Below are 27,966 nucleotides of genomic sequence, written 5' to 3' on the forward strand. Positions count from 1 at the left end.
AGGAAATTATAGAATCCGAATGCGAGTGATGCATCAGAGCCGCTCAGATTAACGAGGAACGCATTGAATAAGTTGATGCGTCACTGCGATCTAGATTCATCTCACTTCGAGTTGTCCCCTATTGCGTCCCAAAACAAGTATGGCGGGCCACCATCTTTGAGGCAGTTTAAACAATGTTTTCGACATTTTTGATAGATGGCGCCAAAAATATGAGTAAGGTCTATTAGTAGTCATATTTTATACGCCCTCCCCCGCTAACATAGGGTACCCCATCACTTTGGCGGGTCCTCAGAGGGTCCCTGACACATCTATGCTTGAGAACCACTGCCATAAAGTACGGTGAAAAGCCAGTGCGTCAAAACATATGCATTCCATAGAATGCACCGCAATTACCATAGCCATAGAGGGTGAAGGGGGGGTACTGCTCGTGCAAGCAGCGCCTATGGGCCGTTCCGTAACTGAGCTAATCTAGTAACGTCAGGTCGTGCGCATTGCCAATTTAGTCGACGTGTCATCGGGACACCACGTGATATGCACAGTTTTGCCACCAGGTGACGGAGATGAAGAAGAGTCCGGCGAGAGCATTCAGGCTCCTGCGTCGGCGGGAGCAGTCACCACAGCCGAGAAGAAACTTCACCAGGGCGTCGCAAAGGGCGAACGGAGTCACCTCATCGTCTGGGAAGTAGCTCTGAACGAGTGAACGACGCTGGCAGTGCGACTCAAGAGAAATTCTAGATTCGTCGCGCTTTATTTCTTAATTTTCTCGTCTTGACTGGACTGCGCCTGACTGCCGCCACGATGGAAGAGAAATTTAAGTTGTGTAAAGGAGCCATCATTTGATTTGTGGTTGCTCGATCAATTGTGACATACGCCTGTATTTTTTTTGTTTTTAATTGGGTGTACAGTTTTAAGGAGCCGTGGCTAGATTTACGTTTGACGTGCGTCCACGAGTTCTGCTGTGTGAAGTCCGGCACGGTCTTTGAAAATGGCATGGCGAGAAACGTGCAGTGTACAGTTTTAGGAGGCCTTGTTCCGCGTTTTGGAAGGTGACAGAGACCTTGAGAATTTTGTACGGACGTCTCAAACATGTAATAAATGTTACGCAAGATGCAAGATATGAGGCTTATCTTTAGGCTCTTTGTTTAAGAGTAACGATTATCGGAACTGGCAATTTAGCCGCAGAGGGCTCTGAAGGGCCTGGGACTGCGGTGCTTACACCGCGAGCGAAAAACATGTTTCTTACTATACAATGCCGCGATTGGCTTATACATAACATGTACACACGAGTAGGCTTAGCTTATCTCATTGTGGAATTATAAATATAATATATATATATATATATACATATATATTGCAAGTATGTGGCATTGTTCTTTGGAGGACGCTGTTTGATCTTTTAGCTTCCAGTGTATTTATTCGTTCTCTAGACAAATGCAGGCTGCCGCTTTTCAATTGTGTGCAACACAGAAAAACAAAGCGTGTTTATATGCGTGAAACATATAAATGCCATGTACATGGGGTCATGCATATGTTTCGCATCTGCTTAGTTAAGAAGTGGATGTGGATGTGCCAGGGGGTGCAGAATGCCGAGCGCACCATGAACATTCGTGTGTGCATTTTAAACGTCCAGTTTAAACATGGAAAGACTGCGAGCAAGCATGTGCCGTTTCGAAGTATTTGTGCGTCGGTTGGAGCTTGAGCTTGCAGCCGTGCGATTTGTTGCCTGAACTTAAGGTGCCAGGCTACCTTTCATACTGCAGAATTTCAGATTTAGTGCACTTCTAGTTTCTTTTCATTTTGGATGTGGACACATTTTCAATAAAAATACAGAAGATATCTCTTATGCTAACGAAATATATGTCTGCATGCATCACAGAAATGAAAAACGAAAACTTGGTTTGATTTTGGACATTTCACAAGGTGTGATTTACAAGTAAAGTAGTCTTGTGATGAAAAAATTTGGCTCTCCACATGCAGACACCAGTTTTTCCAGCTCATTTGTCCGCCAATTTCTATTTATACCACACTGTGCATGTGACATCATGTAAAGAGGTTGGCAAGAACTGGGTTACTTGACTGTGCTCTTCTTGGAATACTTCGCTAAAATACGAAGACATTTTATTGGAAGGTAACCTCGCACCTTAATGTACGCCGAAAAACGGAAAGAATGATATAGGCGAGATTTGAAAAGCCTGTTGGTGTCGTGTTCAGACACACAATCGAGTGCTCTGCATTTAAGTTTTTTAGGCACGCAACTAAATTGAAGTTTTACTTTGGAAACCTTCAAAAGGAATTTCTGAAGGGTGTCCATTCTTATGCAGTGGCACTAGTCTCGCACTTCAACACAAAGAAAAAAATTGTCATTGTTTTAGGCATCTTTTCTTGCTCAACCATGTAGAGAGGAAAAAAAAAAGTTAATGTGTTAAGGCAAACTTTTTTCTTCTTTTTTTTTTTATTGAACAGACAGCACCTGATGGTCAAATGTTTTTAGACTTTTTTGAAAGAGTGAAAGTTTTTATGCCTGAATAAAATTGCAGTCAATACTGTGTCTCTTGTCTTCGACATTTTATTCAGACGCACGAGCTGAACATTTGTAGGTTTGATTCGGCCATTGCCAAAAATAAAATAGCCAAGATTGATATCTGCTGACCCTGCAGCTCTACTACCTTCAGTAGTAATAAATAACTTCAAGATATTGTTTTTTTTTTGTTTTTTTTTTGCGATTTTTTTTTGTATATTATTTGAACATTAAGTTATGTTTAGCTGGTTTATCAAATAAAAGAGGTCATGATACAGAATCTGGCCAGAAGGGAGTGGTGTTCCTCCAACAAAAAAGTTGTCGCCGACATTGTCAGTTATTTGGCAACATGCCCAATGCTTGTTTCCTCTTCCAGTCACGACTAAGGCTGTGTTCCAACCCCCAGGGTAAGGGCTTTGTACCTTGGCATTCTAAAACCTGACCGCGTCCAGCGTTTTTTCAATCTGTGTTGTCACGTGACACGACTCCCGGATTAACTCCGATCCACTTGGGCAAGATTTGGAACACAGCCTACTAGACATACGGGGTGTTTCAGTGTGTTGAACCAATGCAGTATTGTCCTATTGAGCAAGTCTAGGTATTTTCTCGGATTGGCCAATGTAGCTAGTTAATGGAGATTGATTAGCTAACTTTTTAATTGTTAATTTGTGCACAAATCCTACAACACAGAAGTTGTAGAGCTTGTTAAGAAACATCCCATCATGCCAGAGTATCAAATGTTGAGCTTCGACACTCGTAGCGTGCACCAGCTTTTTTCAAGTCTTGGCACAAGTTAGCTGACATGCCCTGTGTATTCATTACCGATGGGTACCGTAAAATCCCGAGATGCCCTACCTCCGAAAGATAGCCCACCCCTATTCGTGGCTTGATTTGCTTTACTTTTTTTAAACACAAAAAGATAGCCCACTCCTAGTAATAGTAGTATTGGGATCAATGATAGCCTCGCCGTAAGTGCGGCTAGTTGCGGGATATAAGAAAACGTTGCTCACGGGGAAGTACAGTCATCTTTGCTTCGTTGCTCCTCGCCACCATAACAAGCTTGGAAGGGACACAACCTAAAAATAGCAATTCTTTAACTTTCCTTGACTGTGCACAGAAAGTTAGCCCACTCCATATTTTCACCCGATTTGCTCTTGACGTTATGTAGGCTATGTCTCAGGATATTACGGTAATCTTTTTTTTGTTGGTAGCCTTTCACAATGGCACTGAACATGCCACATCCTGTTTGCAAGGGAAAATTTGAGCTGTATGCACTTTTTGCAAAACGAGCACTTGCAGACAAGGAGACAGCTCCAAACAACCTCTACCTGGAGAAGGAAGCATGAAAGACGAAAACAATATCAGAAGGGAGCATAAGTGGAAAGAGTAAACAAAGAAACAATCATGAAATGATGTAGGAAGGGGCTGAAGTTGCTGCTACTATCTTAGATTTACTACTGTTGCTTTGCTATGGTTGCAGAACCCAGTGGTACCAAATATTTTATTCTCATATTTACAAGGTGTCGAAAGGCGTTCATTTCTTCTTCCGCTTGAGCGCCTTGTATTCGCCTTCCTGGGATGCCAGCTCTCTGTAGATCTGCTTGACCTTTTCCTTCCTCTCTGCGTCCCTCTCTATCCTGTCCTTGAGGATGTGCCTCGCCAGAAACTGGTTGTCCCTCCTGACCTCCCTCATGGCCCCCTTCATCTCCTTCTTGTGCTTGTAGGTCAGTCGCTTCAGCTCCGCCTTCTTCTGACCCCCTTCAAAATGCTTCCGGCCGTCGAACTTCATGCTGAACCGCGGCTCCAAAAGCTGCTTCATGGGTGGCGGTCTTTTTTCTGGACGCAGTGGCTTACGTTCAACCTTCCGATCAAGTCGCGAAATCACCTTTTCGACTTCCGACTGCACAGTGGGTGGATACGCCGAGACTTCCAGCTTTCGCAATGTCTTCAAGAGGGGATCTACGAGTTCGCGGAAGGACGGCAAACCTTCCGAGAGCTCCGCACATTTCTCGACGAGTTTGACTCCGGCATAGATTATCTCGACCCTCAGCTGGTCTGTCATTTCGACGTCTTCCTCCCCCAAAAGCCGAAGCTTGAGTTTCTCGTGCAAAAGTCCGGAGGCGTCTGCTCTCTTTTTGAGTTTCAACTCTCGATGGCTGAGTAATCTTTCCAGGAATACGAATACCTCGGGGGAGAACCGTCTTGAATATGCAATGTACTCTAGGAACACGTTCGTGACGAAGAGTCCGCGGAGGAAATCCGCGGCTCCGTTGAGACCGCAGCAGGTGAGCATGTGGCTGGCGGAAAGCATCGCCGGAGTCGCGACAATGTGGGAGAAGTCTGAGGCAGAGTAACACTGTCCCACTATTTTAAGGAACACGAGAGTGCTGAAGCTAGGAAAAGAGATGCCAAACCGTGCCCTACGTTCAGTCGCCTTCTGAAGATCCTCTTCTTTCTCCGAGATGACGTCCAAGAGGAAACGTCCGCACGTCGTTGGCGAAATTTGGACGAGTGCATAGATGTGCGGACACAGTTTGTCTACAAGTTCGAGATCTTCGTCTGCAACGTCATTCAGATGCTGAAGAAGGAACACAAAGAGCATCTCCAGCTTCTTGAGTTTCTTCTCACCACCCTGGTTCGCCTTAATCATGTCGCCGACAAAACGAGCTTTCTCGTCCGCGGTGTTGTCGGCCATGAGCTTAGAGAATTCTTCCTCCGACTCGGGAATAGTGAAAATGCAGGTAGGCCTACTCTCCTTTTTCTCAGGGACAGCCTTGCTTACAGGCTTGCCCCCCTCTTTCTCGGAGGCAGCCTTGCTCTGCAACTTTTTGCACGTCTTGATGACAGACGTTTTTGGGGCCTCCTTAGCTTTACCTTTAGCAACCGGTGGAGTTTCTTTTTGCAGACTGCCGTCGTCATTAGACTCCAAATCAGAGTAGCCATCATCATCATCATCATCATCATCAGATTTGTCTTCCTGTCTAGCTGCCTGCTCCTTTCCAGATACATCTTGTTCAATCTCCTCCACACTCTCTGCTCCGCTTTCATCATCGCCTTCTGACGCCGATTTGTCTTCTGCTTCATCGTCACCACCAGAACCCTCCTCCTCAGCGTCTTCCTCTTCGTCACCACTCATGTCCGCATCCTCCGTCACTGGCTCCTGCTTGTAAAAGTTGTAATCCAGGTCATCTGCAGACATGAAGTACCATTGCTTCTTGCTGTCCCTTTCAGTGATTCCCTTGGCCCGCAGTTTCCGCTCCAACTCCAGCTTCTCAAGTTGCTTCCGTTCTTCCTTTGCAACTTCATCTGCGGTCTTAACCCTCTCTGTGGCCGTCCCAGCACGGGGCGCGAACCGCAGCTGCTTCACCAGAACGTCGTAGTCATCCGTGGATTCTTTTTCGGCTTCGGTCGGCTTCTTTTTGAGCCTCGAGCTAGCCAGAAGACCCTGAAACTGTTTCCAGTCGTTGTCCAGCCTTTCGGTGAGTTCGAAATTCTCGTCTTTCTGTACTTGACGCTCGTATTTGAGTTTCTTCGATTCCGCGATGAGTTGGTCGATGGCTTCTTTCCTCGACTTGGCGGAGTCACTGCTGGGATCGGCCTTGGTCAGGAAGCCGCCAAAGTTGGTCTTGTCCGCAAAGTCGCGGCCCAGTTTGTCGTACAGGTCTTCGTCGTCGCTTCTGGGGTCGTCGTGCCTTTCCATGTCGTTGATGGACTTGCCAAGATGGGTGAGCTCCTCCTCTTCGTTCAGGCTGAAGACGCTCTTCTTTTGCGAGATCTTGCGCTCCTGTGCAAGTCGGGCTGCCATCTTGTCATCTGGGTTCATTTCGGAATCGAATTCGCCGATTCGTTTGTCGACGAACGCGCTAGATTTGTTGCGCAGCACGTATTCTTGAAGGAGAGTTTCATTGCGCTTCTTGATGGCTTTGCTTCTCGACACACCGGGTAGACCGCGATCGTTTTTAGACTTTCGACCGAGCACATCGTGTCTTTGTTTGTTAACTTTGACTTCGAAAGGGTTGGTCCTCTCGGGTGCCTTACCGTTTACTTTTGCCGACGCTTTGCTGAAAGACTTGCCGCTCTTGCGCTTTGGCTTCATGATTTCGCCGCCATGTGCCTGAAAAACGACTTGAGAACGAGAGTGGAAGTCGCTACTCTCAAAAGTGGATTGCTGAATAAATAACGCTTATTCTTTGTAATGGGCGATATCCTACGCCACCTGGCGCCTACAAAAATGGCTGGATGGTCGTCGTAGGACAGCAATACGGGGTCTGCGATACTTTTTTTTTTTTTTTTTTTTTCCTTTTCACGCTAGGAAAGTGTAGGCAAGCACCTTTATTGTGACGCCGATCATCCAGGAGCTAGGGAGCGCGATTCTCACACAATCGCTGAAAGTTGCCAATAATAAAAGCTCACTTTTCCTCGTGGTTTCCCTCCAAACCAAGGCAACGCTTTCTAAACACATAACCGATTAAAAAAAAAAAAAAAAAATTAACTCGGACCATGTTTTGGCGGGGGAGGATGGGAAAATGTTCCTTTTGCTTGCAGCATCCGTTGTCTTGCAATTATGGTCATCCGTTGGTGCAGCCACTGCAGCCATGAAATTGTTTTCAAGACTTCCTTTGGGTTTCAGCCAACGTAACCGATTACCTCAGTTGTGGAACTCCCGCGGAAGGGGGTATCCCCCTTCACTCGCTTACTTACGTCCGCCTCCAGTCGTTTGAAGCGCCATCTAGATTTTCACTTACAAACTGTGTGTTCCATGGAGTATGATCAAACGCCATCTAGACACTGCACTTCGAAACATACAGATCTCATAGGATACGCTGCAGTTTAACCAAAGCAGCCATCGAATGACGTTTCATAGACAGATTGTTACAGAGACAGCCGATTAGTTTTTTTCTGCACTAAAATAAACGAGACTGTCGCCGTGAAGCGACGTGTATAGGTCGGTCAGGTGGGTCAACATTTCTGTAATGAGCCGCTGCAGACTGTCACCGCGATGCGGCGCGAGCTAACAGCGTTAATGCAGGCCAGGGGGGGGGGGGGGAATACATGTTTCAAAGCACAGCGTCTAGATGGCATTCAAGGTCTGCTTTATAGAACACAGTTATGAAACGAAAATCTAGATGGCACTTCAAACGACGGGAGACAGACTAAGTCGAGTGAGGGAAGGTACCCCCTTCTGCAGGAGTTCCACAACTGAGGTAATCCAGTAATGTCAGTTAACGCGCACCCCCTGATACATGCAAGACGAAATGCCCCTACAGCGTGCAGTTTGCGTAACGAGTGTGAACGAAACCTTTGAGTCAATTAAACGTGTCCATGAAAAGTCCATGAAACGTAATTCCACAAAACGAGTTTCGACGAAACGGTAAGGACCCAATGATTCGTCCAAAGAGAAATGTTTACAGAAAGACATCTTGAGACAGTGAATAAAATCAAACAAATCTTATTTCCTTACCAAAAAGGAACCCTGAGGCGCAGTATTCAAATGACAAACGTGTTTTGTACAAATCCGTGCAACGAAGCACTAACGAAAAACAAAGGGGATGACATGTATATCATCCTCTTTATGCGTAGACTTAATTTTCTTACCAAGTATGTCACCACGCTCGTCAGGAATATATCCGAATGAGGGAGAGCTCATACATATCACATTAAGGGGCAATTTCACCTTGGCCGAAGAGCACTGTATCGGTGTGGCATATGCTTCAGCTTCTGTTTCTAAAGTTTCAAAATCGTGTCCGAGATTTTGGAAAAGCATAAAAATTAGGTCCCTGAACAGCAAATTGACTATAAAATTTAGATTCACAATGGCACAACATTTGTTTTTCTTTTAAATTTTACCTTTGACATTTTCACAAAATAATTGCACTGGTTGCATGTTGAAAGAAATTTGAGACTAAGGTATTTCAAGCGCATCTGATCCATTCAGCTTCCACAGCATCGACGAAGAGTGCATTCTACTCCACAAAGGGAGACATGTGAAGAAACAAAATCCAGTTCTAATATTTAATTTCTAACAAGCAACTTCCTAAAGGCCTATTTTCACATTTTTATTCAAAACCAAAATAAGCCGGCCTTTCGAGAAACTTTAAACCGGTAACCGAGATCCGGAAACGCAAACTTAAAAAATTCGAAACAAAGACAATTTTATCACTATAGCGGTATCGGCAACCCGTAACCGAACCATCGTTTTCGGTTTTAGTTCCCGTATGGAACCCCCACTGAAAGCAGACGAGACCTACTTAAAACTGACTGAACGGGTCAATTTTCCCCGGTCATCCCGACGCTCGGAAACCGACAGGGAATTTCTGCAAGCTCTGGCATTCCCACACTTACACCAGAGAACATACTGCTCGCACACTTGGGCACTGGACTGTCGCGGACCAACGCACGCATTATTAAAAGGTCCAAACGAGGTGCAACTCGAGATTCAAACGCGCACATTCTTCTTTACTGCTTGGCACTTGTTTGAGACGGCGATGACGGACCCTGCTCCGCGCTGTCCAACTGCTTCAAGAGTCGGAACAAGGCGGCCGCTTCCCTGATTCGGCTGAACTCGATACAAAAGGCCTGCACTTCAATGAACAAGTCCTGCAAAAAAAAAGCTTGTGTCATCCGCAAGGTCACGAATAGAATCACACGCGAGTTTTCCACTTCAACTTGCATGCTACGATTGTACTTTTCCTTAATGCAGTCCAAGCTGGTGTTTTCTTCCGTTGCCTGGGACTGTGTTGGGCAAATGAGTTGAGTAACAACAGGAAGTGTTCAAAAGCGCTTCTTTTGAATTTTTTTTACGACTGTTTTATGGTCGCGCAGTTTATTATGAATTTAAGACACTTTTGGAACAATGCACTTGCTAACTTTAGCGAGATTTTATATTTTTGCGTAAAGGACATCCTGGATTAATCCATTGCCCTGATCTCCCGTCATCTAATCATGTTCTTGCTCCAAGGCGAGTTTTGCGAGTTCCTCCCACTTTCTTCGTTAATCGAATCATCTCAATTAGCCCCATGACCTGCACACAACACTTGTATAGCACCCGCGGTGGAGTGGACACTGACGTTTCTATCCCAAATTTTTACCACTTAAAAAGACATTGACAGGGTATGTATGCTCGCCAAGGTTTTTGATTGTACATGACATATGAGAGCCCAACTACCCACAACACAATTCGCGGCTCGAAATTCGTTTTCTTTCCACCCGAAAACCATTGATCGAGAACCGGCCGGTTTGAATCGCGCTCACTCTCCTCTTTGTGGTTATGTGCCATTTCTGTGTGTTAGACACAACCACCAAAGATAATCAAAGTTGTGGGTCATTGAAGGCACACACTCAATACTAATTCCAGTAACTTTTTCCTCCTCTATATTTCTTCTTCCTCCCTAGTTCAGTTTTGGTTTCGAGCAGTTGCATTTTTTTTTTTTCTTTTATTATGAATATGGGCGACACTGTAGTAAAATACTGATTGGGTAGTCATCTGACAGCATAATAAATTGCCTGCCAAAAACAAAAAAATGGGGGAGGGGGGCATAGGTGTCCATTAAGTTGTTTCTGGCTAATTTGTAATCTCATTGTGCATCATTCCCAAGACATCAGCTCAGCGTAGAAAAGAAACAAATGACCGAACAAAGGAGGTCGCTCTCAAACAGTGGAAACATTGGGTGCACCCGACACGGGCGCCAACGTCTCGAACTTGCCTGCACGTTGATGATTTTGTTGCGTATGAGGGACTGCAGGAACACGCACACCAGCCGAACCAGTCTGTTCTGCATGTAGCGGTCCTTGATGGTTTCGCAGGTAGAGATGCAGTTGGATATGTACAGGTGCACAAACTCGGTTGGAAGCTCCACAGCCTGCAACCCCGGTGGCGGACGCAGTAAAGAAAAACAAATTAAACGCAGGGGGTCCCGGGCATCTTACTGTCACTTGCAAGTAACGATATTGCAACGTTAACCTGCAAGAGCGACCAAGAACGAAGCAAGAATTGTGAAGATAATAAGCCACACCCTATGTTTCTTAATCTGCGAGTGGCAGTGTATAAGATCAATGTCAACAAAAAATGCTTAGGCCAAGGTGGCTCCCAATCATGCCACCGAGGTTTGACTTACGGTAGTCAGCCTGTTGACGACCTCCATCGAGTGCAGCGACATCTCCATATTGACAAGGACCGAAAAATACCTGAAGAAAAAAACGGAAAGAAAAACGTGAAAATGCATTCGCTGTGTTATGTCGGTGCATGCAGCGCGGCAAGTGCCGATTACAGGGGGAGAGGTGAGGTACAATGAGCTTACTCCGTGATTTGACTCGATTGCATCAGCTTCAACAAAACTTCGATCGCCACCAGCGGGTTATTTTCCACCAATTCCGGCAGCTGAAAAACATTTCAAGGGTACGGTCACTTTTTGTCCGCCTGGCCATTGAGCTTTGTCACCTTTTCCCCTAATATTCCCAACATGAAAAGTCTTCATTTGGTCTGGTATTTTAATTTCCACCAAGGTACGATTAGGGTAGGTTTGGTTAGAGGTAGACTACGTTAGGGGACTAAGTTAGGCTATGTTTGGTTAGGTTAGGTAAAGTTTGGATATGTTAGAATTGGTTAGGTTTGGTTAAACTAGGTTGTTTGGGGGGCTGCTAGGTACAGGCAAACTGAAAAATCAATTTCAAGAGACAACAAAAAAAACTCCCACAGTAGGTACAGTCGAATCTCGTTCATTTGAATTCGAGGGGGACCAAAACTTTGTTTCAATGCAAAGTTTGAATTATCGGGAGTTTCTTTCCTAGAAACACATAGGACAGGACCTGCATGTTAGTTTGGATTATCCGCAAGTAGTGAATTAATAGAGTTTGAATTATTGAGATTTCACTGCACCTTGCACAACGACTTTAGCACAAACCCAACATTGATGCTTTTTTGCGTCTTCGGTTGGTGACCCAAATGAGCACTTTCCACCCCACCAGTAGTTTTCTTTAGATTCCAAAAAAAAAAAAAAAAAAAAACGGGAAAAACTGGAAATTTTTTATTTGCGCCAACAGAGTCGCGCAGTGCACAACAGGACAACAAGAGCCGCAAACAAAGGGACCTGGGATGTTTCAAGTCGAGCAGCCTCCCACGGCTATGCTACCTCCCACGGCAACAGTAATAGATGCGACAGGCACCCGTTCTACTGACGATCGAAGGAAGCTTCGACAGCCAGGGGCCGAAACACCGCGACGACTGCAGCGCTCGCATTCGCCCATACTTTTCACCGGGACTTCCAGCGCCAAATGCTGGGTTCACGACATCCGACAGCGCGTCACTCCGACTTCCGCGATGTCATTGGCTGCCACTTTTGGGGCCACTACGGATGCATGGGCGGGATGGGGTGCCAGACACACCCGCAGGAAGACGCGTTCCAGGCAGTGTGGCTATACCACACGCGCGGCTTCGAAAGCGACGCCGGAGAGCCTCACCTTGGCGGGTGTGAGGCCAATGTGGTACACGAGCTTGGGGTCGGCTGCAAGTTCCTCCAAGAGCTGTTGCTGCTGCGCTTGGGTCAGGGTGCTCTTGAAGGCCCTGGCCATGAGCCTTTTGGCCTCGGCGCCGGCCGTGTCGCTGAGGCACACCGAGGGGTCCCACAACACCGTGTGCTCCTCCTGGTTCACCGGTGTCAGCCACAGCACCTTCCAAACGTGCCGAGAAAGAAAGGCACTCCATGAAAAGACGGCAGGGGGCTGTTCTCAACTGTGCTCGGTAGATAACAAAATTGCAACCAGATTTGAAGGTCCCGTTGAAGGGGTAGTGAAACTATTCCCAAAATTTATTTCCAAAGTGCAAATTTCGAAGCTTGAGGCCTTACTTTGCGACTCGTCATCTTTATGCCGAGAGTGGTTTTCTGGGGAACGAAAACGCAAAAAACTTTCATGTACGGTCGGTATATTTTCAGCTTGCAAAATATGTAATTCTATGTAGACAAAAAAAAAGGGAAAAAAAAAACTTTTATGATTGGCGGTAAGGTGACGGCGTCCTAGCATAACTTTCGTGCTGGTAAAGCATAAAAAGTATGCACCACACACAAAGACGAGAAAATAGTACCGTAAAATACCGGGCAAGCGCCCACTCAAGATTTAAAGATAATCGCGAAAAAATGGGGGATGGGCGGTTGTCCGGTCATCAATTTTACATATCAATGTACCGTGCATATTTTCTTAGATCTTTCAAATTTGGGTATGGGCGCTTAGTGTGGTATGGGCGGTTGCACGGCATTCTACGGTATGCTTAGAGGTTAAAGAAACCACTGAAATAAAATCTAGGAAATCGATTTTCTCTTTACAACCTCCTTAAAAAGTCAAAATGGTTACTTTGTTGCGAAGTGGCATTGCAGAATGGGGCATTAAACAAAGGACAGTGTAGTACAGTCCTGTCTCGTTAATGAGAACCCCGGTAATATAGCTACGTCGATGACGTTTTCTGGGACGAACTGTCTAAACACACGCATTGTTGTCTCATTACGGACGACTAAGATTACGGCTAGAGCCCGGTGCAGATAACAGTTTGATCAGCCGCATGCGCAGACTTTGTATCCGCAGATGTTTTATCTGCATCTGCAATGTTCCTAAATAATTGTATTCAATCCGCATCGTACACTTTGCATCCGCATCGTATACTTTGTATCCACATCCAACCCTTAATTTGTGAATTCATTTTATATCATAAACAAGCATGAATAAAAAAATAAAAAAAAAATAAAAAATCTGGATAGCATCCTATAGGCCGTCTGTTTACTTTTGTACAAAGAACTTACCGCATCAGAATACACTGAAAGCGATTTTATCGTACTCTATTTTATTGTATTCATAAAAAAGCAATCATCCTTCAGAGACACTTTGCATCGCTAGAAAGATGATCGCAGTTATGAGATCGTCTTGAGAGTCTGTGACACTGACACTGTCCAGAAGATGCACTCGAAGAAAGGAAATTTTAATATTTATTTTATTTTTTCTTTGTAAAACCACCTTCAAGCAGACACATTTTATAGACATGAAAATGAACAAAGGACAGACTAATAACATTGTGTCATTTTATTTAGGCCAAACAATAAAAAAAAGTGGGAGAGGATAGGCGCTCGCTCACCGCAGCACGCAGCAAAGTACTTGTGTATATATGGTAAGGTGCGAGTACATTACTGAGAAGATTCGACAATATTCAATAGTGTCAACACCTCCATAAATTCAGTTCTAAACACAAACCTTCAACTGCATGCTCGGAATCACATACTTAAAAACGACTCGGTGCTAACTGTCGAGAAAAAGAAAAAAACACATATATGCCACGTTTTACCTGTCGAGGTTTCTGTGTAGAGGAAACAGAACATTGTCAACATGGACGGATTCGAACTGGTTCGCCTCTAAAATTAATACCCGCTAATAAAAAGTTTCTCTCCATCGGTGCAGTTATGCTGGGATGGCATACACGAACTGCGCTACAAGAACAAGCTGCGGAAACTCGCACTGGCGCAAGTTCCACCAGTCCAGAGGACCGAATTCAGTCTCCTCGATCTACTGCAAAGAAGCCAGTTGCAGGCTTCTTCTACTTTCTTGTGGTTTGTACATTTTGAGTTTTCTAAGCTCAAAGAACTTTTCCCACTCTTTTCCTGCCAAACAAGAACACGCTTTCTCGGGACGACTGATGCTCCTGCATTCTTTATATTTTCTAGGAACAGCAATTTTGGCACGATAGAACGTTCTAAGGCGATCTTTGGTGAGTGTCAAATCTTTCTTGACGTAAAGAACAAATTTTTCCCCTATTAACACCTCGTATCTAAGAGAATAGTTTGCTCCTGCAATACATTCAGAGATGCACTTCATAGTATCACTCACTTATTCACTCCACGCTGTGCAGTCGCACACGTTTATGAGCCGCCTCGGCAAAAATGTAGATCCAAACCCGCGGACATCCGATCCGCAATTCGCCAAATCTGATTCATTTTTATCGGCATCCGCCAGTTTACTGCGGATATCCGCGGATGATTTGAGAGTAATCTGGGGATATGCAGGGCTCTAATTATGACCGACTTTTTAGGGGAACGGAGTTGACCATGTTAGTGAAGCACAACTGAAGTAGCAGGAAAATGAATAGCAGGAACGGTTAATGTCGCTAAATGCATTGAAGTACAAGCAAGGCAGGTTAAAGAAAAGCAGCAGGAATCTCACCTCTCCTTCGGCGTCGTGAAGAGGAGGCACAAGTCGCAAGAACTCTGGCTGGAAGACTAACTCCACCGGCGGCTTGTCCACAGCCAGCAACTGCTGCATCGCCTTTGCAGGACTCGGGGCTTCGCCGCCAAAACTGAAGAAACAAACATCTCTGAGCCCGGAAATATTCCTTTAAATTTTTGCAGTCACCTTTATAATACAAATCATCACAGGTACGTTAAAGGGGCAGTGAAGTGCTTTTTGACATTCTGATTTTATGGTAATAACTCAATCTACAAGCTCTAAGCATCCTAAAAAAACTGGAATTACATTCACGCTGGCCGATTGGCATATTATAAAAGTGATCAAAGAACCCGACGCTTACACTTAGTGCAGAACGACAGATGGCGCTACGGAACCTCACTGAATATGGTCGAACGATGGATGGCGCTTGTCAGCCACTCTTGAGCGATGGGCTCCCACGTAGATGAACGGCAAAGCTCGTAGATTGAGTTATGACAATAAAGTGAGGATCTTAAGCAGCACTTCATTGCCCCAGTGACCACAGCCAGATAATTAAACTTACATCCCACTCGATCGCAGTGTGAAAGTGTAATGGGGGACCCAAAGTTTCTGAATCGGTTTGCCGACCCGTGTCATCTCCTAAAGTTCTAGTGGCATGTTGCAAACTTTTTCCCCAAGCGCTGCAAAATCAATTCTCGTTTTTTGCAATGTCCGATTTGAAAGAACAATGTGCGGCTGTGAAATCTGTTTCATTTTAGGGAAAACGGCGGCGGAAACTCTTGTAACGCCTCAGACAGCTTACAAAGAAGATGCTATGAAGAAATCGCAGGTCTACGAGTGGTTTTCTCGCTTTAAGGCCGGTGATATCGATCGACGACAACCTAGTTCAGGGTGACCCTCAACCTCCTCAACTGGCGAAAACATAGAGAAAATTCGGGCATTGTTGTTCCTCCTGGTGAAACTGTTAATCGGGCGTTTTGCAACGCTTACGCAACTCAGTGTGGCAAAAATGCCCCGATTTATGGGAAAGGAAGGAGCGGTGGTTCCATTCCGACAATGCCCTAGCACATATTGCCCTGTCAGTGCAACCATTTTCAAACAAAAAGAAACGGTACGACACTGCTTTTCCACCTCCCCCATTCACCGGACCTCGCCCCGTGCTACTTTTTCCGTTAGCCCGTATGAAAGAAGTTCTGAAAGAAAAATGTTTTGTGGATATGACAGGTCCTTTGAACCAGAACTGCAAAAAAATAAAAAATTATTTTGAAGCACTTGGGGTAAAAATTTAGAACGTGCTGCTAGAACTTTAGCAGACACCGCCGGTCGGCAAACTGACTCTGAAAGGATGCTCCTAATCGCTGCTAGCGGCGGAAGCTGCTGCTACGAACGTTCTACAAACATTGTAGTTCGTTCTACGAACAAACTGCCACATTGCGACAATGGAATAGAAGAGTTTGTTCACATGAATTGATAGGTACAAATAGTGCTGGCCCACAAAAGCAGATCCCGCTTATGTGTAGGGCCGGACAACCAGCAGAAATCCGCACACATACAAAAGGCTCAACGTTCATCGATGCCAGCAATTCACCAGTTGGGAAAAAAAACAAACGAGTAGACTACAATAAATGAAACTTCCTCGAGCAAATATACAGCCCTCAAAACAAATCAGCAATAGGGCAGTTGTGCAGCTCACAGAAGGGGCTTGGGGTCTGGATCCGCTACAACCAGCGGGATTCCGGACCTGCTCGACTGCGGCATTTCCGATTGGCGCTCCGCAAAGGACACCTGGATTCCTCCGGTGTCGCCCATCTGCAAAGAACGTCCAGCATGCACTTGCTACTTGCGCACCAAAACATGGCCAGTGTCATGGGATTCTGAAAGTCGTACAAAAACTTCCAAAGGCAATGCATGAAGACACGAGGGGTCACCAGTACTGCACTCCAACGCTAGACTCTACTGAGCTCCGTGCATGAGCACACTGAGACATGGCCGGTGTTGTGAGATTCTGAATGTAGGATGCAAATGCCCCAAAGCAACACATCGAGGAGTTGCATGTACCAACCTGAAGGTTGCTTTCATCCAAACTGACCACTTGCCACGGTGTCTTTTTGAAAAGCTGCAAGTAGTTTAAGGCATCGTGTGAAGGGAGTTACAATGTTGAGGAGCCAATAACAGAAAGAAAAAATGTTTGTAAAAAAAATTAAATATATGCTAGAACAAGCAGAAGAGCACAGTTTATAAGGAACAGAGTAAACCAAGAAAGAAAGGAAGGATTTAGCGATAACAAACAGCAATAAACGCAGCTATTTTCCTCCATTTCCAAAGTCGAAGATGGCACTCTCACATTTTGGACGTACGTAAAAGAAGCCAACCTTGTCACGAAATGTTTTCTCTTTGGCCTGGCTGCGTTCGGGGTTATCCAGATACTACCTACATTTAATTTGTTCACAAAATCTTACCCTTAGCCATCGCCACATAAAAACAACCCAACGTAAAGATCCACAAAGCAACAACCTTTTTTTTTTTTTTTTTGTCCAAGATACCATGTCATTATTTGCTGCCCAAGAAATGAAGTGCATACATGTACAGCCAGGATAATACTTTCAAACCACGGCATTTTCTGTTCTTTGGGCACCATTCCTCCCTAGCCATGTCTTAATTAATAACCATGCAGCTATGATCAAACTTGTTAGCATTCCTAATTGGACCAAAATGCTCAAGCAGCCAAGTTGCTTAGTCTACTTGCAACGGATGAAACCAAGTTCAATTTTGCAGTTCAAATACGCCGTGCTACTTTCACGCACAGATCAATCTCTGCCGCCCCACAGGGCATAACCGGCTCCTACGAACGTGGCTCCTAATGTCCCGAGTTGATTGATGCCACAAGTAATAAATACATGTGCACTGATATCCATACCTAGCTAAAAAAAAGAAGAAAAAAAGAAGGCAAAAGTTCTTTGCTTTAAAAAGGCAGCACATTCTCTGAAAGCAAAGAAAACGCAGCTTACATCTTTGGCTGGCACAGTCAGTAACTGCGAGAGGAAGTACTTCTCTTGCACCGTCAGCTTGGGGATCACGTGCGCAAATTCAGGCTTCTTCCCAGCCGTCTCCTCCACAGGATTCTGGCAGAACGACAAAGCAGCGCAGCTGTTGCCTAACCTCCACGTTCCCCAATGGCAAGACCTAATGCCACAACACTTCTAGGTCCTGCAAAACTAGGCTATGTGCTTCTGAAACAATAAAATCTGGCTTTCTGGAAAAAGCCTAATGTGCACATTATTGGCACGAATTGCCATAATGCGGATGGTTTTTTTCTTTTCTTCTCAAAGTTTAAGATTGCTTGAGACCTCTCTAAACCTGGTTTCACCTGCACTAAAAACTGCCCCTTTCCCCAGGTTCAGCTTGTTTGCAGCCTGACCATGTTTCTCAGTACGAGTAGTATTCCTATTTCCAGCAGGGCATACAGATGTGCTATATTGCCTCACAGCTATAGGCCAAAATATAATTTGGTATACATTTAGTGGTATATTGCGGCAAAGAGCAAAAACAATGATCCTAATCCAATGCCCCAGAGGAGCTTGCTCAACCCTTCTGCTTCCAGCAACAAGACTTTGTCCGCTCTGATCATCAGCTCAAGACTCACCAGTAAGTGAACAAAGACGGAGATAAAAGGATTCATGTGAATTGACTCCGTCCGGTACATCTCATAGAGGAAGTACAAAGCCACAATTCGCTGGCATGGACCGCTGATCAGGTCAGACTGTTGAATGAGCATCACCTGCATACAAATCCTGTTATCAAAAAAGGCCCAGTGCAGGCCAGTAATCATAATTGTTTTTACAATTTGCATAATGAAGCAAACAGCATTGAAAAGGGACAAGAACCACAGGAAGGGTAACTGAACCACACTGCCTTCTTCATGTAGTTATTAGTAACCAATTTTTACCGTCTCCATTCAAGGACAACTCCACTTCATTTTTGTTATTGAAAAATCAATGTAGTTCTTTTCGGTATCACCTACGAAGACCACATGTCAAATACTACAAGCTAGTTATGTCTAAATGTTTTAAATGGTCAGGCAAACTTTGCAATGTGCCAAATTGCCAAAGTCTGCAGACTCTAGTGGGCAAATTGAGGCGCAACCAACAGCGCAGTCTAGGCTACGGTGTTGGCCTAGCCAACATTGAGCTAAACATCATCACCATTGCCCCTTTTTGTTTGTATTTACTTTTCCGAGCAAGCTTAACGGGTAACGTCAGCAATGTTTTCTCTCAATCAGCGCGCTTCTTGGAAGCCGTCCGGTCGTCCCACCATCAGTCACAACTGCCGTTGTCATCTTACCGTTTGTGATTATTGCCTCTTGGAGTTTCGTTTACCCTACCTGCACTGACTGATGCCACAGTTGTGCAAACATCGTCGAATGTTGTAGGCACCAAAATGTGGTAAAGAGAGCGGTGCAGACAACACTTGCGCCTTGCACATGCCGGCCCCAGAGCCATATATAGAAAGAGTTTGGCCATTCATTGGAAAGTATAGAAGGAAAATGAGGAGGCGCCATTGGCCGAAAGCAGGCTCGGCGTGTTCCAGGGCGTTTTCACAAATTTTAATGTGCCCAACCAGAAGCTGAGAATAATACCCTGGCGGTGGTTGCGAGAAACAAAATTAATAAATGCGTCGGAGTAACTCTCGGTGACTGAAAATAAAGTGCACATGATGTTTCAATCACGGTCATCCAAAATCCGAATGTAAGAGTGCAACTACGGGAACGATCGACATAATCCGTACGCCAGGCGCCAAGAATCTGCCGTCTGAGCGGTCACACTATATCCGAGCAAAACAGAGTTTGATTGGCACATTCATTTTTTACGTCACGCGCACCATATTTTCAACCATGAAGAGTTACTACCCTTATGTTCTTATTAATACTGTTTCTTGCTACCACCGCTAGGGGATTCTTTTCGGCTTCCGATTGGCCAAGAGAGCATGCCAAGCTCTCTATCTGCGTCTGGTGCATGCCCTGGCTCTGCCTGCTCCCCTCATTGACCAAACACTCTCTATACACGGCTCTGGGCCGCCCCACTCCTACTCGTTGTTGCGTGGAGGATTATGTGACATCTCGTACCACATGATAGCCATGTTTTTGACAGCCCAAGGTCAATGTTGCCGCAAGGAGCCAAATTTTCGGTTTCTGCTCATGTTTAAAGTATAACTTAACAATATATATCCCATTTTTCGTGAAGCAAATAACATAGTACCTCTTAATCATGCTTTTTGTTTTTAAATCACTCCTCATCCCGAAATTTTTGGCAGAGTTGCCCTTTAACAGACCATAAAACGAACGCTGGCAGTGAGGAACTGAATGAACTTCCACTCTCACGTTTCTCTGGACATGCATCACTGTACATACACTTTCTGTGTTAAAGAAAAATCTTTTGGGGTCTCTTTAATAAAACTAGCTGGGACGATAATATTCCCTGGAGAAGGGGAACAAGTGGGACAAAGGACAAACAAATCTACAAAACAGTTTCCTCTACTGAGGTCCAACTCCCGGTTAGCTCAGTTGGTCGAGCGCTCCACTAAAAATGGAGAGGTCTCTGGTTCAAAACCAGGACCAGGCAGATTTTTTCGGTTGCGCATTAGTTATCTAGCTGTGTTTGGAGTTCTGTGTTTGTCCTTTGTCACACTTGCTTCCCTTCTCCAGGGAATATTATTGTCATTCTTGTCCAGCTTGCTGGCACCTTAGCATTAATTGTATTATCATGTTAAGACTTCAGGATTTTTGAAAGCATTGTCTTCCCATACTGCAATCAGCGACACGTGTAGCAGAAAATGGCAGTTTCCAAAGCAGGAGATATAAGGACTGTGCTGATACAGTAGCCAATGACAATCCCTTTTTGGCCCCTGGCATTTTTCTAACCCTTGTTTGGTTGCTGATGGTCAACATAAATCTTGCAATCCGCATAATTTAAGCTGGTTTTGAAGTCAAGACTGCCGGTTTACAGAATGATCAAAAAGGAACATACGAGAGCACAGCTGACACGAAAGTGATCTTGCTTGGCAAAGTTGTGTTGAAGGGTTTGCCCCAGGGACTCAAACGTCAGCTTCTCCAACTGCTCATCCTGCAGCAAACTAGAAGGCAACAGGAATAATATGTGATTTTGCAATCCAAAGGGAAATCATTGTGTTGGGCCCTGGCGCGGCCAACGACGCTAGACAGAGTCACGCTGTCTAGCGTCGTTGTCGGCAAGGACGGGCAGAAATGACCACCAGCATGCGATAGTGACTGATAGAACAAGAAGTGCGGGGCGTCTTTTGGGTGCCCAGTGTCCAGAAGGCACAAGTTGCTCAAAGTGTCGTCGAAGGTACGGTCGGCGACGCGATGACGGCAAGGAGGTCCAATGCGAGACCTTCAACACGTGTGTCGTGAAGGCCGACTGCAGGCAACAAGCGGGCGCTTGAGGACATCCGAAAGAGACGCCCTGCGAGTTTTGTTCTGTCAGCGTCGGTTGTGAATCCGGCATTTACCTGAGCAGGACCGCCAATTCCTTCTCAGAGAGGGCCATTACTCGTGTCAACCTGAAAAAAAGAGGGGGTTTGTGCCACGCACGTCAGCTATCCACAGTATCTAGCTAATGTGGTAGGTATACCCACGAAAGAAAGCACCACGCAAATGCCTAGGACGGGTAAACGCAGTTCGCCTCTTTGTGCCTTTCGAGCGTCACATTCCGCACCCTAACCAGGGGACGGAATATGAATATATAAAGTACGCAAGTCGAATAAAATGGAAAAAAAACTTACCTCATTTACCTAACTAAAGCACATGCAACAACAAACGTAGCGGCGTAGCACCCCGCTTGAACCATTACATTGATTAGTTTAATGAGGCCATATTTCGAAAGTACCACGTTTGAAATGCGGTAAGAGCTACAGTTACTGGCCAATACAATGAGTACATATAACACTTACGAAAAACAGTACAGCAGTCTTTTCTCAAAACGATCATACCGGCTGAAACTTTGGAAATGAAACCGATGAAACTAATCGCTACAGTAGGCTAGAGAAAAACGCTGGATGCTCATTTCTCAACTGGATGCATGCATACTGTTGAACCTTTTAAATTGGGCGGCGATTTGCGCCATCTATACTTCATTTTATTTACAACAGTTTTTTTTTTTTTTTTTTTTTTAAACGCGCCAGCGACGCTTTTTTTGGGAGCGACCGCCCTGATGCAAAAGGTTTTTCGTGCTACTGAGTAGTAGACTGGTACTGGTCAGAATACGGTTCAGACCAGTACCAGTCCAGCATGGGTGACCACCAGTCCCGCGACTCGCGGGACTGTCCCACCCTCCCGTATTAAGGGCAAGTGTCCCGCGTCCCGCAAGAAATTCCTGAATCTTCAAAATGTCCCGCATTTCATACTGTAGATTGACTCTGCAACTCATGGCGCAGCCGAACAACGGGGAAGCGCGGAGGTCGCTGGCACGTCCTCGTTGGTAATCCAAGCGTTGCGGGAAACGACCGTTGTTCATGCAGGAGATCCGACGCGCATTCTCGTTCTGTTATTCTGAAAATATTCTAAAAAAAAAAAAAAAAAAAACAGAGCTTTTGGCCTCCACATTTCCTTAGCTCTAGTTGGTAATGCAATTAAATGCAAAGGTGCAAGCGACCTGAATAAGAATGACGAAAATAATCCCTGGAGAAGGGGAACAAGGGAAACAAAGGACAAACACCAATCTCCAACCACAGCTAGGTGACTGGTGCACGACCGAAAAAATCTGCCTGGTCCTGGTATCGAACCAGGGACCTCTCCATTTCCAGTGGAGCGCTCTACCGAGCTAATTAGGAGTTAAACATCAGTAGGGCAAACGGGTTTGATCAGCTGCCACCAGTCAACCAAGAGTGAATGATCTGCATTTTTAAGGTAATGATGATAATGCAATTAAATGCAAAGGTGCAAGCGAGCTAAACAAAATAATCCTTGGAGAAGGGAAACAAGGGGAACAAAGGCACTCCACTGGAAATGGAGGTGCCTGCCTCGATACCAGGCACCTCTTCAGGACCAGGCGGATTTTTTCGGTCGTGCACCAGTCACCTGGCTGTGTTTGGAGATTTGTGTTTGTCCTTTGTCCCCCTTGTTGCAGTGCTGAATTCTTTGCTAAGAGATAAGTAATGGACTGCTGAAGAACTACTCTTGCATGTGTAGATGTCATGACATGCGACAGGTGTGCAGTTAACCAAGTACCGTACACATTTCAATTTACAATATTAAAAATTCTTGTACAAAAAAAAAAAAATTTGAAAATAGTATTTTGGAGAACACCCTAGAAACTATGACCATCAAGACTTACCTACAAGCAGATGACTGTATCAATAATGGTTTTGTATCCTAACACCTTGAACAATGAAAGTGAAAAAACGCAGGCAAGCTGGTGAACTAACTCCATAAAGATAAACCAGAGATTGGCAACGTTTTGGAAATGGAGGACGACTGCATAAATGTGACAATGTGAAATAAATTCAGTAGCTGTGTTTCGAGACGGTGAGCATGACTGTTCATTTTCTTGTTTGTTCCCAGTTCAACAAAGTTTGCGATGCGCTGCCAGGAGGACAACAAAACTAAGACAAGGTTTCTCCGCTTCTTTTATTTTTTATCTTTGCAAGTGTTTTCCTCTCCTGTGGGATGGAAGGAAGTAAACAGTTGTTAGTTTACACTTTAGTGTTTGTGTCATTATTCCCTTGTCTCAGTTTTGCTTTTGTCCTCCTGGCAGCGCAGTTTAAAATCAATGATTGTTCCCAGTGTCGGGTTTATCATTATGGAGTTGAACACCTTGAAGCTGTAATTTGGCAGCTTCACATTTAGAACACCACACTGTATACATATCAACAGTTTTATTTCAACACAAATGATTTGTAAAACACACACTGGCAGTCAGTCGTCAAACCGACGAATGCCTGTCAAGGGGGGGATGGGAGGGGGGGAGGGGGGGGGAAGGGGTGACTTGGCATTGCCAGTCTGATCACAACCGTGTGGCGTGTGTGACTCGAGTGAAACAAAACAATTCCAGCCATACATCTTCATCGTTTCAGTGAGTGTTGCGTTAAGGTGCGTGCATGACCCACCTCATCGTCATGGAGCCCGCAATGGAAGACCCCCCCGGGGGCGCCATCTTGGAAACGAGATGCCGCAATGGAATGCAAAGTTTGAGTGGCGTGCGAAAAAAAATAAATGTGTGCTGACACGGCGGTTCCACTTTTGGCACATCTCAGTGCGCTGGCACCTCGGCGCACACTCCTGCCGTTCGCATTCACCAAACCTTTATGTACATGTCGAGGTGTGTGCGTGAGCGTGTGCGCACAATCTGGGTGATGATGCAGCAAAATCCAGAGTATTATATTAGCTTCAGTCTTAAGCAGCGTTACATATATTACAACCGAGCCAGTTCAAGCTAGCATGACGAGACAGAACCTAAGGTATAAACAAATGTGTTCAATGTCAATGTCAGTCAAGTGAAACTGATGCAGGAAGTATAACCTAACATAAAACAAAAAAAAAAAAAAAAAAAGTCAAAGAAAACAAGGCCGTTTTTAGCTGCAATCCCCTTGTATATCTTACCTTCTGCAAAAATCTGAATCCCCACAGTTCATGTGGCTTCTTCAAATATTACAGACAGGATAACGCAAGGTTCCAACAACAATCAACATAGTCAGTGGAAGTGGGGAAAAAACATAAATAAGTGAAAATAGTGACACAAAAACTGTTCCTACAATAAATACCAAAAAAAAAAAAAAAAATGTGCAGAGACAAGTTTATGTTTGATACAAAGAGTATCCAATAAAATAGATTAGAATATTTGACAGCAGAGTGACAAACGATGCTCCGCAAAAAATACTAGGGTAGTCAACTTTCGATCAGAACAAAACTTTTCTTTTCAAAGCAGCCGAGATTGCTTTCACAAATGTCAGATTCTACCTCTCTGTCACACTCCAATTTTCCATACCTGTAACCTGCAGCACTGTGCCACAGTCATGTCATTCACTATTCGCAGCCTGTACCTTTTACTGTTCAGATGAAGAGTTTTGATACCTGAACAATCCAAGTACAGACTCATTGTGGCCATTGCTACCTTAAAAAGTCCTCAAAACTGAGAGAAGGCTACTCCAAAGTCTAGAGAGTTTGAGTCGTTCAGGGGGTGACTTGTCACGTGATTATCAACACCCTAAAGTTCTTTTAAATGCCTGCACTGCAATGAGCAATTTCAACAAAGCTTGTTGCACTTGGAAAAACAAGAGACATTTGATTCTTTGGGTAGAAAACATTATTATGGAACCAAAAATGGTGAACTTGATTATGAACAAACACCGAACCCTCGTAGTATGTCCTGTTTGCGACAAAATAACCAGGCTAGGGATGATTCGCGACAAAGAATGTCAACAGAAAGTGAGGAACCGCCATTGCCAGATCCAATTCTCGTAACCCAACGACTTGAGGCTAGAAGCCAACAACCAACTGAACGTATAATTTACCCTTGAAACTTCTTATCTATATCGCAAAAATACCGAGCAAACACTAGTGCCAACAAAAGCACCCAACCATCTTCCCCTCAAATTTCAGAACTAGGTAGCACTCACTAGCATTCATAAAGTCGACTATATTCGAAGTCGCACCCCGACCGCGGACAGGCGCTTCATCGGGTAAAATTAAAGTTCCGTCTTCACCTCCGACAGCAAAGCATGAAATAAACGCAGGGTCTCATATTGATTCGAATGTTGATGAACCTGATTTCTGAATGTTATCTTTTCGAGGATTTCTAAGATTCTTCTAAATGCTTCCAGCAGTGATTGTGGGAAACACGACGAATGCGCAAGCTTCCCACATGCTCTCCTCTTCGCACGAGTTTGGTGACAAGGTTCCTGCAGTCTCTAATCACGCTGAGAAACTTTACCGTCAAATCGTGAAAATGAAAGATTGGAACAACCCTGCAGCTTCTAGAGCCCGCGGTAAACCAATCACGTAAGCATAAATGCTGAATTACAACCCGGAAACCAAAACTGCAGGAGCGTCGTACAATTGTGACACGTGAAAGCATGATTTGTAAACGAAAGTAGGTAAGATGAACAGAAGTGTAAACAACCATTCCAGATTCAAACTCTGTCCACGTAAACGAGTTTAACGTGGGAACGGAAAAGTCCGGTTCCCAACGGAGTGGCCCGAAAGGGAACGTGAGCATTGCGTTAACGCGACCGAAACGTAGAGCGTCTCCGAAAAAACACAGCCGCCAACGTCGTCGTCGCCCTAATTCGTTAAAAACACCGAGATTCGAAGAAGTCGCTATTTACAGGGAAAAAAACGTCTTACGAGCACCAGAGTTTGGTCTTGCAGGAACGGGGGGAACGCAACGCGGAAGGGACGCCCCGAGAACGAAAAACGAGAGACGAGAAAACAGACATTGTAAAGATGTTTCGCGAGTTCATAAATTATGCGTCCGAAAACTGCTCCGAGATTCGTCGACAGATTGGGGGAAGGGACTGCTATGTACAGGGGAAACTATGTTACACGAGGCCTGGTTCGGGCGTGCCCCATCTTTTGCGACCCCCGTATTGCTCTTCCTCTACATCAGCCCGAGGGGAGAACCAGACGTTTCAGACGAGTCGGGCCGGCACCGATTTCCGGTGAACGTCGAGGTCCACTCGAAACGGCGGGACGACTCGAAACAACGCGGGAAGCAGCAGAAAACCGCTCTCCTAACAATCGTCCCCGGAAAGAACGCGAGGCCACGGCAATTCCAAAGGTGATGCAATGCAAAGACCACTCCGATAAAAGAAGAAAAAAAAAAAAGGGGAACCAATCGGTAGACTACTTTGTCTTCGTACGTCAAGGTGAGGAAAGGTTCCTCTACTACAGCTTGGTAGGCTGTATGTTGACGACACTGTGGTCATCGACAGAACAAGAAAAGCAGGTAACCTCCAGATTCCATTTTCCTTGGTCAAGAAATTTGAATCTGCGCAGCTCAGAAACTGGCCTTGCTTCGTTGCACTACGACTCCTGCGGTCTTCTTTCTGAGTTCCGACTGAACTACGTTGGAACGTTGGGGAAATCAAATGAGCCTAATGGCGGTTAGTTAGGCCTTACGGCAGTCGGTTATCGGATTAATTATATCTCGCATTACTACCGCATTTTGCTCCAACATTTGCTTCGACTGGAATTACATTTTCGAAAGGTGCAAACAACAACCTTTGCCTGTCTTTATGCGTGCAAGTGGCACCGTCGTCCCACTGCCACCTTAGTGGTCTTCCAAGACTGTCTGCAATAGTGTAAAGCTGGCCTATGTATCTTGTCAACACCTTGAAATGCCACGGTAGGTACACCACCCCTTTGAGCAAGTAGTAAAATTGTGACCACATTTGTGTTTCTCTTCCCAAAATCTCTGATAACTGCCTCTCCTCAAATTCCAGTCTCTAAAGATGAAGAGTTGAAGCAGCCGGCAAAAATAAATACTGTAAACGATTTAATTTTGGCGAATTTTGCGACCTAAAGATGATCGCGAAAAACTGATGGCGCAAATAAATGACCCAGTGGTAAGGAATATCACTCCAAACTGAGAAATTTTGTGTTTGAGAAATATTTCCAAAACCCACTAGGCTAAACTCACAAAATATTGAGCCCGCAAAAATAAAGTAATTTACGGTAGATTGAGTGCTTAATGGCAGACGAATGGACAAACTGATTTCGGATATTTCTCGATGCAATGGAGCTTTTCGGTTTCGTAACCAACACCTTCGACGTACGCCTCGATTGGGGCGTACGTCCTTGATTGAGGCGTACGTGCCACTTTGTTCGCGGACTGGAGTGGTCATCTGCATTGCTGGCGCCGTTCGGATTCCCGCCAACAGGCAAGAAAAGCGTTTCAGGGCGCTTCAGAAGCCCTGGACGAAGCTGCCGGGGAAGAGGCCCGTCTTGCCCGTGCGCTGCAGGGTCCCCTTGAACCAGCCGTCCTCCCGCTTCTTGTGGACGTACACCACGTCGCCCTGCTTCAGCTCCAGTTCGTACTCGCTGTTGGGCGGATAAGGCACGATGCAGCGGAATCTGCGATGCACATCGGACCGGAGGTCAGTTCGGCAAAGCGCTACGCTTCCAAGCAGACCAACTTCCCGCCATTAATGCGGACGGACGCCAGTAACTCACATTTCTCCAAACTAAAGCGAGTGCGGACAAGCCGGTTTAAAATAGACACACCCGGGAGTGGGGAAAA

The 27,966-nt window shown here is 45.1% G+C and overlaps 4 protein-coding genes and 1 non-coding gene across 19 annotated transcripts in view; 2 read left to right on the top strand and 3 right to left on the bottom strand.

The window, feature by feature from the left end:
- Positions 1 to 2,548, top strand: part of LOC8044067 (C-Jun-amino-terminal kinase-interacting protein 4) — a 37,459-nt gene extending 34,911 nt beyond the window's left edge. For 7 of the 13 annotated variants that reach the window (XM_029978987.2, XM_040218716.2, XM_040503957.1 and 4 more), the window contains one exon: positions 540 to 2,548. In XM_029978987.2, coding sequence (XP_029834847.2) covers positions 540 to 700 — 161 coding nt within the window. In that variant the 3' untranslated portion in view covers positions 701 to 2,548. The remainder of the gene's footprint in view (positions 1 to 539) is intronic. The other 6 variants (XM_040503958.1, XM_040503959.2, XM_029978978.4 and 3 more) reach the window with 1 other exon arrangement.
- Positions 2,549 to 3,469: 921 nt separating this feature from the next.
- LOC8044065 (nucleolar protein 14) lies at positions 3,470 to 6,679 on the bottom strand. Its single transcript, XM_002416558.5, has one exon. The coding sequence runs from the start codon at positions 6,612 to 6,614 to the stop codon at positions 4,053 to 4,055; it is 2,562 nt and encodes an 853-aa protein (XP_002416603.3). The 5' UTR covers positions 6,615 to 6,679; the 3' UTR covers positions 3,470 to 4,052.
- Positions 6,680 to 8,516: 1,837 nt separating this feature from the next.
- LOC8044062 (CCR4-NOT transcription complex subunit 11) lies at positions 8,517 to 21,782 on the bottom strand. 2 transcript variants are annotated; one of them, XM_029978989.4, is made up of 13 exons: positions 21,683 to 21,782; positions 21,242 to 21,292; positions 20,740 to 20,845; positions 18,360 to 18,494; positions 17,725 to 17,838; positions 16,779 to 16,832; positions 16,410 to 16,525; positions 14,714 to 14,846; positions 11,975 to 12,184; positions 10,816 to 10,895; positions 10,633 to 10,702; positions 10,222 to 10,377; positions 8,517 to 9,115 (listed from the first exon to the last, which is right to left on the bottom strand). In XM_029978989.4, the coding sequence occupies exons 2-13, from the start codon at positions 21,277 to 21,279 to the stop codon at positions 8,975 to 8,977; spliced, it is 1,353 nt and encodes a 450-aa protein (XP_029834849.1). In that variant the 5' UTR covers positions 21,280 to 21,292; positions 21,683 to 21,782; the 3' UTR covers positions 8,517 to 8,974. The 2 variants fall into 2 exon arrangements, with proteins under 2 accessions (XP_029834849.1, XP_042145942.1); XM_042290008.1 differs by lacking the exon at positions 21,683 to 21,782 and adding an exon at positions 21,368 to 21,481.
- Trnaf-aaa lies at positions 20,262 to 20,334 on the top strand. Its single transcript has one exon. It is a non-coding gene; the product is annotated as a tRNA-Phe (tRNA).
- Positions 21,783 to 23,516: 1,734 nt separating the features above from the next.
- The window catches only part of LOC8044064 (E3 ubiquitin-protein ligase SH3RF3), a 40,470-nt gene continuing 36,020 nt past the window's right edge, over positions 23,517 to 27,966 (bottom strand). For both annotated transcript variants that reach the window (XM_029978975.3, XM_029978976.4), the window contains exon 15: positions 23,517 to 27,800. In XM_029978975.3, the coding sequence (XP_029834835.2) occupies positions 27,632 to 27,800 (169 nt within the window). In that variant the 3' untranslated portion in view covers positions 23,517 to 27,631. The remainder of the gene's footprint in view (positions 27,801 to 27,966) is intronic.

Source organism: Ixodes scapularis, unplaced genomic scaffold, assembly GCF_016920785.2.
Source record: "Ixodes scapularis isolate PalLabHiFi unplaced genomic scaffold, ASM1692078v2 PGA_scaffold13__105_contigs__length_92229423, whole genome shotgun sequence".
Taxonomy (NCBI): domain Eukaryota; kingdom Metazoa; phylum Arthropoda; class Arachnida; order Ixodida; family Ixodidae; genus Ixodes; species Ixodes scapularis.